The sequence below is a fragment of the Lygodium microphyllum genome, chromosome 30 (assembly GCF_053477565.2).
Source record: "Lygodium microphyllum isolate KBCC chromosome 30, Lygodium_microphyllum_v1.1.10, whole genome shotgun sequence".
Taxonomy (NCBI): Eukaryota; Viridiplantae; Streptophyta; class Polypodiopsida; order Schizaeales; family Lygodiaceae; genus Lygodium; species Lygodium microphyllum.
The window spans coordinates 55,523,007-55,536,055 of NC_141164.1; the positions used below are offsets into that span (position 1 = coordinate 55,523,007).

Genomic DNA, 13,049 nt, shown 5'->3' on the forward strand with positions numbered 1-13,049 from the left:
GGACTTCGAAAAGGGTATTCTTCAGTAAAGCTTTGACAACATCAACTAGGTTGGTCCATGCAATTTTGTTGGAATGATAGATACAACATTTCGTGCAAGAGAAAGACTATGGAGTTGCCACGGGAAGCTTTGTCATTTTATCACCTTAAGTGTAAGGATACCATGTGCCACATTGAACCTTAGGAAAGGCATACCTGAAAATGCAACCAGAAAAAGACATAAATGAGAAGTTGAATCGTAAAGAAGCTTTTAATAATTATAGAATGACACAAAAAAAAGCTTCCAGTTGGATACCTAGGGCAGGTTCGGACCCGGCAGACAAACAACATCCCAAATACAGATGGCCAATTAAATCTCAGCATGAAAAACTGTATGTTCACACACATGGTGGAAGGCCAAAAAAATTAGGGGCCTTTTTTGACACGTCATGGCCAAGTTTTTGCTCCTCTCTTCTGACCTGCCCAACATGGATACTTCTCCTTCATGCCATGTCTTCTCTTTGGCTCCTTTCCTTGTCTACCACTAATGTGAATGAGATGGCGGACAACTCTTGAGAAATCCTTGTAGATCGGTGGAAAAGGGGATTTTTCACCCTTTTGTCCACCGGGCAAGTGTGAACCCACCCTTAGTGATATTGGAAGTGCCGCATAGGCTTAGGCTAAGCATGCCTTGCCCTGTAGTGCAAGGAATACTTAAACAACTGTTCTTCTGGCGAAGTACAGTTGTGAGGAGGTTCAGGTGTTATGTGTACGCGAGAATTACGAAAACTACGAGGCAGAGGAAATAAACGATACCTCGGCTAATTTGCAGTATTGGTAAAAGATGAGATGATGATTACCTGCTTGCCAATGGGGAGGTCGTCGCAGTCGATGCCACGGTTGAGCTTCTTGAATTTCTTCACGGAGATGTGGCCCTCCCTGGCGAGGTCGAAGCACGTGTCGCCCTTCTCCACCACCACCGCAGAGTTGCACGAAGTCGCCGCAACCCCGATGTCCTCCACGCCCACTACTGCAGCAAAACATTACAAGCATATTCATCAAATCAAATCATGATCGTATGCCCATTTCACACACCAAACAAATCGGGATCCAGTTTCCCGTCCTCAATATATATAAACCATCCTATCACAGCTCGCGAGTGCAGTACTAACAACCATTCATAGCTAGCCACACGCACGCTATTCCGTTTTAACTCATAGCCACACCCTATATAATCAGATTGCTAGCTGCGCCTCACATGAATCGAAGCAATCCTGCATAGTCGCAGCATATATATATCGCAAGTCCACATTGATCAGAGACTCATACATATCAGAAACGCTGCCAGCATCATCATCGTTGCTAGTATTGCGGCAGACATCTTCTTCCCAATGACACCAGCCATAATTGTTATAATCGCCTCTACTGATCGCTGCCTTGAATCCCTACGTTGCGTTGATGTTAATTAGTGATAACAATCGGCCGGCCGGTTGTACTGGGTGCAGACAGTACTCCTCTTACTATATATATACTGAGACGATGGGAGCTCCAGCAACGATATTATCGCCACCGGCGAGCTTATAATTGTTTTATTTTCCCATTAAGCTAATATAAGAACCTTCTAATTCTGGCCGGCTGCGCTTGGACGATCATTTTTCTGCGTTTCTAACATTTCTCCCTTTAATTGTACCATTCAATTGTGCGTGATCTGCCGGCTGGAGCTCCCATTCGACGTTTCGCATTTGCAACAAGGAACTTTAGACACTAAACTAGATGGTAAATAGCTTTATAACTAGTAAATACACATTTTTTTCTAGTTAGTATCTAGGATTTTTTTAATTGAAACTAGGTTTTTAATTTTACTATATAGATGTGAAGCTATAACTAGTAAAATAAGTGTTTATATGGTAAAGAAAGGAAAATTTTTATATATCACCTAATATAGCTATGCTTATTGGATAAAATTATGAAGCTATGGATCATAGGATAATGTGTATGCATAGTAAATCAAAACAAATTTGTATAGAATATCTAACATAGTCATGCTTATATAGTCATGTTAAAGTAATATACATCACAATTGATAGGCCTAACTATCAGCCATGTAATCAATCTCAAATAAGATAATGTCGATACACACTTGTAATGGATATGTTTGTATGCATCCAAAATGTACATGTGCTGTAAGATACATTTGTGCATTTTGATAACTTTTAATTCTTACTCACATAGCACAAATAGTTTACACATTTACAAATAAAATATCATTTTTAACAATATAAATATTTTCTTGTCACATTAAAACAAAGAAGAATCTCATTCAATTCAACTCAATGCCATGGCTCTAAATCTTGAAATTCCCCTCAAATCTCCCCTGAAGTGTGGGATATACCTAGCATCCATACAAGCACAAATAGTTATCAAAAGTTATTTGAGCCCCTTACATACAAGGAGCATATCCATCCATTAGCAAAATAGAAACAATTCAAATTGTAATAGCCTTTTCCTTAAATGAAAGACATAGAACCTCTTGAGTATGAGGAAACTTGAAGAGGGGAGCTCTCAATAGATAGTCATGGCACATGGTCTATTAACTAGGGTAGTTGTATTAAGTTCATGTGGCATATACTCCTACTTTCATGCATGTAGCATATTCATGGGGTGAACAAGGAGTAAGAGATGATGGAACACATAGCATTAACATAAAGCAATAGAAGCAAGACAATGGGATGGAGATGGATTATGCTAGCATTGTCGTTGATAGCATGAACATGGAAGAGCTAGAGAAGAAGATGTGGGGTAACAAAAAATGTTTCAATGAGAATTAAAAGAGAGTCACAGTACAGTTTGGGGAGCAAGTGCTATGTGCGTGAGTGGTATCCTTGTTGCCATGCATTCGGCAAAGCAATGCTAAGTATTCTCTATGCAACATGTACATATATTTTAGGGGAAGGTCCCCCTTGAGGATGAGTTTGCTAGATTGTTTTGGCTCACCTATGGATCAAAGTGGTGCTCACATTGTTTTGCTTGCCATTAGACTTCTTTTGGGTCTTGCTTTCATCTAAAGCAAAAAGAGATTGGGTTTTGGGTTGACTTGTTTGGCTTAAAGTGAGCCTTACTGACATGCTTCCATGGCATCATGATTTGATTCCTGAGGAGGTCTTGCAAATTGAATACCTAATATGGGCTAGTTTTCATGGACTTCCTACTTTGCTAGATGGAGAAGTAATGTGCTAGTAGAAGTGCTAGGTAGAGCGCTCTATGTTCTTACAATAATATCAACTAGTGGAGCAAGTGAGCTCTCGTACTTTGGGATAAGAGGAAGAAGATCCTTGAGATGCTCTAGATTTTTTATCCTAATGGGATTGAGTTGTTGGTCGATGTCAAATTCTCCCTCTTCTTGGATACATGCTTCAAATGTAAAGACGATGGGTGCTTTGCAAAGGAATGCCCAAAAAGGAATTGAGATAAGAAAAAGTAAATGAGAAAATAGTGGAGATAAGGAAGAACTTCAAAATAAGAAAAAAGGAAAAAACATAGGTTGAGAAGGCTAAATTCAAGGAAACAAACAAGCCTCAAAAGAAGGAACCTAATTATCAGTTGTGATCCTAAAGATGCTGAAGTTAAAGCGGGATGGAAACAAATAATTTCAACCACCAAATTCTTTGAAGTCTAATGGAGGTAAGAAATAAAAAAATTCCCTTTAAAAGCTTCTTGCAAATGTTTTGTTGACAGTGCTATTTTACTATTTTGGATTATGGAGGTTCGAACAAAGATATAATGTTAGTTAGTTGGCTCACTATGATCTCTTGGAATGTGAGGTGCCTAGGAAGTCCATCCAAGAAGGATGCATTTAGTAGGAGAAAGAAATGGAAGCCCCTCTCTTTCAACACCTCCTTTCTAGAAAGGGAAGGATTCAACTTATATAGCTGAAGGATGCTTGGAAACAAAACAACAATCCAATGGGCAATCCAACATAGAACTAGATGAGATCCATTGCTATCATAACTGAGATTACCAATATGTATGGCAAAGATCAAGATTGACTTCAAAGAGAGTTGCATGTTAGTAGTTAGCAATGCAGTGAGTATATTATTATGACTCTTTCTAAGTGTTCTAGTAATGGGATGTTTTATCAAATTCTCAAAGAAGTGGAGCATTACATGGAGGATTTGCAAAAACATAAAGGTGAAGTTGCCAAAATTTAGTCTAAGCAAAATGGTATCTTATGGGACTGGTTCTTCGACCAATTAATTTTATGAATTGATAAAGCAAAAGAAGCAACAAGAGTTCATCACTATGATAGATGATAGAGGAGGAATCGTGGAATTTATGTAGGTTTCTTTCAATCTCTTTGGAATGTATTTGTGAATGGTCTATGCTTAGGTCCATTTGAGGTAAAGATGTCAATGCCAAAGGGTGTCCCATTGTCCCATTACTCTTTGCTACTATAATCACCAAACCTTTGCTTAGGAATTTGGATTTGAAGGTGCAACATGGAATAAGCAAGGGGCTTCCTATACCATTAAGAAGACACTTGGTGTCCCAATTCTTTGCCAACAATAACTTACCAATATTGTGCAAATAGAGAGGAAACTAGTAGATGCATTTGATGAAAGTGTATGAAATTTTTCTAGAGCTATCTAGGGTTGTGACTAATGTGAGCAAAAGCAAGCTTATTTACCTATGATTGAATGAGTTAGCAAAGTTGCTAAGGGATCTAGGCTTCCAAGTAGCAAAATTGGAGCTGTAGTTGCTTGATTCTAAAGAATTTGGGTGGTTTCAAGATTTCTAGCATCAGACCTTAATTGCTGAGCATATGATGGAGAAATTTATTTGATTATCTTGTACATTATGTATGTTGTGAGTCAAGTAACATGCAATAGTGACAAAAAATACATGCACATGAATGGCCTAATTTTGGCATCATGAATCTAGTGAGATTAATGAAGGTTAAAGATCCATAGCCTAGATTATTATATAAGACACTAGAAGTGAAGTAGGACTCTTGTTTCCCACATTGTAACTAGGGTAATGGCCAACAATGGGAGAGGGATGGTCAATGCTAGCTTGAGTTGATCCAGACCACCTATAGGTGGATACACTTGAATTTTTGTGTTATCTTGAAGATAACAACTAAATAACTTTAATGGTCCCCCTTTATATAGTGATTACGCTTGCAAATCTAAAGCCTAACATGCAATTATCTATATCTTTTTCTATCAAAATAGTTTGAAGAAATTCTAGTAACTGATGAAAGCATGTGTACAATTCTAGATCACTGGGAGGCGGAGACTTAGCCCCATTGCATAAATTCATGTAATGCATTGTTCACCACATGAAAATCAGATACTATTACACACTAGTGAGAGGGGCCTAAAACAAATCAAGATTATACTTGAAACAAATTGGGATTATACCTTCATAGTTGATTTCAATCATAACCTTCATCAAAGTTTTGTTTTTCAAATTCTGTTTGGACATTGTTCACCTATCATTTAGATAAGTGATAATCAACATCAATGTGAGAGTAAATGAAACAAATAAAGATAAACTCAAGGGGAGTCGAACCCCAAACACAATTTGTGTCTACCGAGAGGAGTCTACCTGCAAAATTTAAAAAGAATATTTGTATAGAGAGAGACATGATTGCCTCTAAGGCAATCATGCCTTAGAGGCAATCATGCCTCTCTCTCACTCACACACACTCTCTGTCCCTCCCTCGTGCATTTTTCTAATTAAGAGCATATGACTTTAATTCCACATATACACATGTATAGCTCCCACAATATGCATACGAAACTATGTTCTCTAACGAAATTAAAAACTTAAAACTACAAGAGAAAGGCTCTATACATGCGCACTGTACACGCGAAATAGGGGGCACGTTTATTAGCACGTCTATTGGCGCTAGTATATAGAGGCAAAAAACGTGTCTATATACCCACGTTTCTAAACGCGCTTATGGATGCGAAAATAAACACAGATTTTTCATTTCTCATAGAGTCCCTAAATATGATCAAACATCTTAACAACTAGTATTTTTTAGAATACATTACCAACTTTACTTCTTTGTGGTCTAATATAGCTTACCCAGTTGTACTTCTTTGTGCATCTTGGTGCATTGTTCTTTGGATGTGCGCATTCAATTCTAATACTATAACACAACAAACGTTATATGTATCACAAAAGTAAATGGCTCTTAATTGATATTTTAGTTGTTTCTGAGTATTACAAATATACATCCAATCATTCAAAGCTAATTATAAGCTACAATGTATGATCAATCTCATCTTTAATGAGATCGGCCCTTGCTAGACTATCTACCCCTAGGTCTATGTTACCAATAGGCAATGAAAAAAATAAGTCTATCCCACTATCAGATGTATTGCTATGCTCAATTTCTTCGTCAACATCTGCAACCATATTGTTATCCTCTTCTGCGCTTCCTTGAACATCCTCGCGGAGATCATCTTGCACTGCATCATGTATATCATCGATTATGGCATCATCATCTACATCATCATTGATTGCTGGATTGTCATTAACTATCGTTATGTTAGTAGCATTGCCATATATTGGTTTTGAACGATTAGATATGGAGATGACGTGCCACCATCGGTTATTGCTTACCATTGGGTGATACACAACTTGCATTTAAAAAATAAAAAATAAGCAACTTAGATATTTATTGTATTTTTAGAATGTATCAAGAAGTAATATATATGAAAATAAATAGCTTCTAATATACATGCCTGCATTATTAAGGTAGTACGAATGTGTCATTCTTGCCTTGGTGAAATTTTGTAGAGTCAATCACTACAAAACCACTTGGATGATGTCTAATTGTGCAATGCTTACCCGTTATTACTACTTCTTTAAACCACTTCACATCTAGTACATATATAAAAAATTGCCTAAAGTCAAACTTCAAAATATCTTGGATCAAGCCACAATAACCTTACATGGTGCCATTGGTATCCTGGAAGTTTGCAAGGATACCACAATCCTAGGTATTTCTCCTACATCTATACACTGCATTCGAAAATGTTTGCCTTCACACAAAATAGCATTGAAGTTTATACACTAGTAGTACATTGTTGAGATCATATTAATGATTTAGGTAAAGATGAAACATGTGAAATTATTATATCATATATAACTAAAGATAATTTAATTATAAGTATATCTCACCTTTGATAAGCAACCTCGTGTGTATTCCCACTTCTTTGCAATATATCCATCGCCTCCTCTTTTTCCATCTTCTCCATTTCTTCATGTAGCCAATCTATATCAATATGATGTAGAATCGCACTTAAATGTTTTGGATATGGGACATTACATCCATGTCTAACACGAAATGCTTGCCTTTCGCTTACTCTTCTTGCTCTTGCTTCTTTATATAGTGTCACCCATTTACTCTTTACTTCGCTCTTAAGCACACAAAATACATTTAACTTACGAAGTTACTCTTTCATTAGTGCTTTGGTTGTTCCTTTTCCTTGAGGTATTATAAGGTCATCCTCAAATCTTCATCATCTTTCCATAGTCGTGGTAAAGAGGGGTCCACTTTAGTAAGATATTCAAAGATTTGTACAAGGGATGATTGCACTAACCAACCCTCAGCCATGCTTCCCTCAAGCCGTGCATTTTTCCTTACAAAATCTTTTAGGGTTTTCATAAAGCGCTCTAGAAAAACGTCCACCTTGCATAAACTACCCCACAAATTGTGATCTCATCAATTAGATGTATGAGTAAGTGTACTTGAGTGGTCAAAATGGAGCAATAAAAAGTTTCCTCCACCAAACAAACCACCTCAATGGACAATACTTGAGCCTCTTGCAACGTATTTGGATCGATTTCCTTCAAACTCACAAATCTACCAACATACAATTGAGAACAAAGCAGGTTTACTACGTGATGTACATAATATGCAAACTAAAAAATATGTATAATGTATACATACCTCGCGAGCTCACCCATCTTGTAAATGATATCACACACATCTTTTGAAACACAATGGGATATGCTAGTAGGAAGGATGAACTGTATGTAAATATTCATGTATTGTTAATTAGTCTTCATAGTTACTCCACTAATGAATATATTTATGGCTATGAAAATCCTTACTTGAATCATTTTTTGACATCGTGCGACTTCAAACCAGATAGGTGCTCTACACCTCTTTTCTTTTTCTTTATGAAGGCTCCCTTGAGGCATCTTATATATCCTGTGGGAGTTTGAAAGCTACATGCACTACAAGGATATCAGGCCATAGTGATGCCGATTAGCGACAATAAATAACAGTGTCGCTATTTGCATTGCTATTAGCATCACATATTTGCGTCGCTATTAGCATCGCATTTGCGACACTAATAGCAACACAAATAGCGATGGCACCCAGAGCAAAAAAACATTGGTCGAAACCTGAGCGCGTTATATTTCGCGCATTCATGAAAGAGAGTGAGAGGGAGAGTGATCGTCTTGCTAAGAGGGAGAAAAAGAGAGAAAGAAGACTTCTCACCACCATCACCACCATCGCCGCCGTTCACGAAGAAGAGGAGGAGGTGTATGGAGGGCGAAGAGGAGCCACCGTCACAAAGAGGAGCCGCCAAACCCTTCTTTGAGTCTTTATAGTGAGTGCATTCTCTCTCTCTTTTACTTTTTTTTTTCTATAATTTGTGTATATTGAGAGAGGAAGAGAAAATGAGAGAGAAAGAGAGGGAGAGGGAGAGGGAGGGAGAGGAAATGAGAGAGGGAGAGGGAGGAAATGGGAGAGGGAGGGGAAGTAAATAAGAAAGGGAGAGGGAGGGAGAGAGAGAGAAAGATAGGGAGAGGGAGAGGGGGAGGAAATGGGAAAGGAAGAGGGAGGAAGAGGGAGGGAGAGGGAGAGAGAAAGAGAGGGGGAGAGAGAGGGAGGGAGAGGAAATGATAGAGGGAGAGGGAGACATTAAACATAATAGGGAAATGAAAGAGGAAGAGGGAAATGATAGAGGTAGAGGGAGAGGGAGAAGAACACATTAAACATAATGAGGGAATGAGAGAGGGAGAGGGAGAGGGAGGGAGACACTAAACATAATAGGAAAATGAGAGAGGGAGAGGGAGAGGGAGGAAATTGGAGAGGGAGAGGGAGGGAGAGAGAGAGAAAGAGAGGGAGAGGGAGAGGGGAGGAAATGGAAAAGAAAGAGGGAGGGAGAGGGGGAGCGAGGGAGAGACAAAGAGAGGGGGAGGGTGAGGGAGGGAGAGGAAATGAGAGAGGGAGAGAAAGAGGGAGGGAGACATTAAACATAATAGGAAATGAGAGAGGGAGAGGAGAGAGAAAAATAGAAAAAATCATTAAACCTAATAGGGAAAGAGAAAAAGAGAGGGTGAGTGTAAGGGAGGGAGAGAGAGGAAATTTGAGAGGGAGAGAAAGAGAGAAAAGGAAATGAGAGAGGGAAAGGAGAGATAAAAAAATGAGAGAGGTAGAGGAGAGAGAAAAAGAGAAAAAAATCATTACACCTAATAGGGAAAGAGAGGGAGGGAGAGGAAATGAGAGAGGGAGAGAAAGAGAGAAAAGGAAATAAAACCTTACAATAAGCTCATCCTAGGCTCATAGGGGTTAGGCCGATCCTCAACAAACCTAAGGGATATATGGCTAGAGAACCCTAGCACACTTGCACATCCTAGCATAATATTCTTCCTACAAAGAGACCTCTCATATATGGGGCTTGTCCTAGCTACCACCACACAAGTATACAACGAAGGCAATCCACCTATCAGTTAGAAAAACATTCATTTTTCATAACGTTAATCCAAAAATAACTTTGGATATTCCATACAAATTAATCTCTTCTTAAAAAGAAAAATACAAAAAACTAAAACAGCATCATTCATATGCTTCGCAAAACTAAAACAGCATCACCACAAGATCTCTTAGGAAACTTATCTTTAACTATCAATTTTAATTAGAAAATATAATATAATATTACTTGCAAGGAGTGACACTCTTTTATCATTAACCCTCTTTCTTTCTTAGAATAGTCTTAGGAATAAATTTCTGCTCTAACAAGCATATATTTGAGCATAATAACTATTTTAAGGTTTATTCCATGAGTAGTAGTAGTATATATGCAGCCATCAAGCTAGAGATCATGCTTTGGTTTTTGTGGAGATCCCAATCGCATGTCCTCATAGAGATTATAGTGTGCAATACTGTGGAGAGAAGGTGGGTGAGTTGTAAATGGTAAAGGAGAATTCCATTGATGATGGAGAGAAGATGAGGTGAGTTACCAATTCTATTCTTAGTGAGTGCAACCTACCCATAGTATAGCATCCATGACCGATTGAAATTAGTAAGACTTTGAAATCCTACCTCGAGTATTATAACTATTGTTTTGTGGTGGATTTTCTTACCATAATTCAATGTCAATTTGTGCTTGTGTTTTCCATGGTGTGTTGACTATGGATGTCAGATGCTCTAGTCGGATCTCTCTCTCTTTCTCCTCTCTCTTCTCTCAACCCTTCTCTCTCCCTCAATCTTCCCTCTTTCTCTCTTCCTATACTCTCCCTAAATTATTCTATCTCCCCCTATCTCTTTTCTCTCTCTATCTCTCCTTCTATTTCTACCTCTCTCACTTCTCTCCTCTTCTTCTCTAACTTTACTCTCTCCCTAACTCTTGTCTCTCTCTTCATCTCTATATAAGTAGTCATAGTCATGGTTGTGGTCGTGGTCGTAGTTGTAGTCGTGGTCGTGGTCGTAGTTGTAGTCGTGGTCGTAGTCCTAGTTATAGTCATGGTCGTAGTCCTAGTCGTGGTCATAGTCATGGTTGTACTTGTAGTCGTGGTCGTCGTGGTCATGGTCGTGGTGGTCGTAGTCGTGGTCGTGATCGTAGTCGTGGTCGTCATAGTCATGGTCATGGTCGTGGTCATGGTCATGGTCGTGGCCGTGGTCGTGGTGGTGGTAGTCGTAGTCATAGTCGTGGTCGTGGTCATGGTCCTGGTCCTAGTCATAGTGGTAGTTGTGGTCGTAGTCATAATGTAGAAAAAGAGAGAGAGATGGAAGGAGAGGAGAACAATTTAAGAAAGAAAAAAAGAGAGAGAGATGGAAGGAGAGGAGAACAATTTAAGAAAGAAAAAAAGAGAGAGAGATGGAAGGAGAGGAGAACAATTTAAGAAAGAGAAAAAGAATGATAACAAAAACAAATTGTTTGTCGTAACATAGACAAAATCGGAAACGATGAAGGTCTTGTTGTTCAAGATCGGGAGGCGTACCTTAATCAGCGTGTCCCATGTCCTTGCTCTCAATGCAAGTTGGTAATTAGATGAAAATGTCGATTGTCTATAGAACACGTATGAGGATTCGGCGAGTTTCAATCTGAGATCATTGATCAGGCGATTGTGGATTTTCAACAAACGATAAGAAAAGTTAATATCAATCATGCATTGTACTCGCAAGATAATTCAATACCATATACAATAAGATTGGGTCTGGCTGGAAAATTTTCTATCCAAGGAGGTGACGTCTTGTCCCAAGGAGGAGTGCACTCTTTGTGGCCAATTAGAAGAGTTTGTGGGCGTGCGATGGATGGAGTGCATGAGCCAATCCACCACTTGCAAGGCACTACCCAATCTATACCATCAATGCCAAAGGAGATAGGAAGCCTTCCAGACCTACCTAAAATCATGGAGGCAATGATCGATGCATTGATTTCCATGGATGTCGAGACTTCTGATCTACTTAGAGAGTAAGTATCCATACCATTATATGATGGATGCCGAGTATCTTGCCTGAAGACACTGCTTGTACCCTTAAGTGTGCAAGCAAAATACGGGTGGAGCGATGCGACACTACAGGAGAAAGGCCCTATAGACGCGCATTGTACACGCGAAAAAGCGGGTGTGTTTATAGGCGTGTGTATCAGTGCGTCTATTCACGCTAGTATAAAAAATGTGTCTATATATCCGCCCTGATAAACGCGCTTATAGATGCGAAAATAAACACACATATTTTTCATTTCTCATAAAGTCCTTGAATATGACCAAACCTCTTAACAGCTAGTATTTTTTTACATGTATAGGATCATACGGACATGATATACATGTATATACGACATGATATACATGTATAGGGCATATACATACATAGGACATGATATACATTACCAACTTTACTTCTTTCTGAGTATTACAATTATACATCCAATCATGCCCTATACAAATGTGATTGGATAGGGCATGATGATTGGATGTATACATAGATCAAAGGTTGACTTGTGCATTTGCAATATATATATATATATATAGAGAGAGAGAGAGAGAGAGAAAGAGAGAGAGAACTGATCAATACACTCGCATGTCTCATTTGTTGTGCACTTAACCTAGCCATGCATGCCAATTCATAGCATGAGTAGATTGATGTAAATCAGTTGGCTTGTGCATATGCAAGCTATTCCAGTCATGTCAAGGTGCACTTATAGCTCACATATAATTTTAGACAAGGTGGACCACATGTAACCAATGTGCACATGTCCTCTTTTCATCATCTTTAGCCAATGTGTCCACTTGTTGGTGACTAATACCAACAAGCCAACTACAAATCTCTTATATATGAAATGTATAAGTAAATTAACTTGGTTAATTTGATGAGGCCAAGTTTTCCTTCCATGGATAGTGTGGTTGGCTATATTCTACTTCAAGGTTATAGGAACTTGCAGAAGTCAATGGAGCATCCTAAAAATGACGATACTTTAATTACTATATCAAGTCACTTCATGTACATATCTTTGATTGATTGATGGATAATATGCCTTTCTCTATCTCTTTCGTGTACACCTTCATTGCATTATCTCTCTCTAGCTAAAAACCATTCGTGCTTTATCCACCTATTGATACTTGCATGCAATTGTAAGTGGGATGGTCTAGTAAGTCACTATATATGTGCCAATTGACTTGCCAATGTGTTATCTCTTATCCTCAAGATTTGTTATATATGTCACCACATAGGTCAATTGATTCCCTAAATGCATGCATTGATTCCTTAAATTGTTCCTATACGTCTGTAAGTGCGTGTAACAGGAATTATCTATGCAT

At 38.5% G+C, this 13,049-nt stretch overlaps 1 protein-coding gene across 2 annotated transcripts; it reads right to left on the reverse strand.

The window, feature by feature from the left end:
- LOC148009868 (secreted LysM effector Blys4-like) lies at positions 1 to 1,463 on the reverse strand. 2 transcript variants are annotated; one of them, XM_087673230.1, is made up of 3 exons: positions 1,308 to 1,463; positions 839 to 1,005; positions 1 to 194 (listed from the first exon to the last, which is right to left on the reverse strand). In XM_087673230.1, the coding sequence occupies exons 1-3, from the start codon at positions 1,381 to 1,383 to the stop codon at positions 180 to 182; spliced, it is 258 nt and encodes an 85-aa protein (XP_087529356.1). In that variant the 5' UTR covers positions 1,384 to 1,463; the 3' UTR covers positions 1 to 179. The 2 variants fall into 2 exon arrangements, with proteins under 2 accessions (XP_087529356.1, XP_087529355.1); XM_087673229.1 differs by having other exon boundaries at positions 839 to 1,008.
- Positions 1,464 to 13,049: the final 11,586 nt, after the last annotated feature.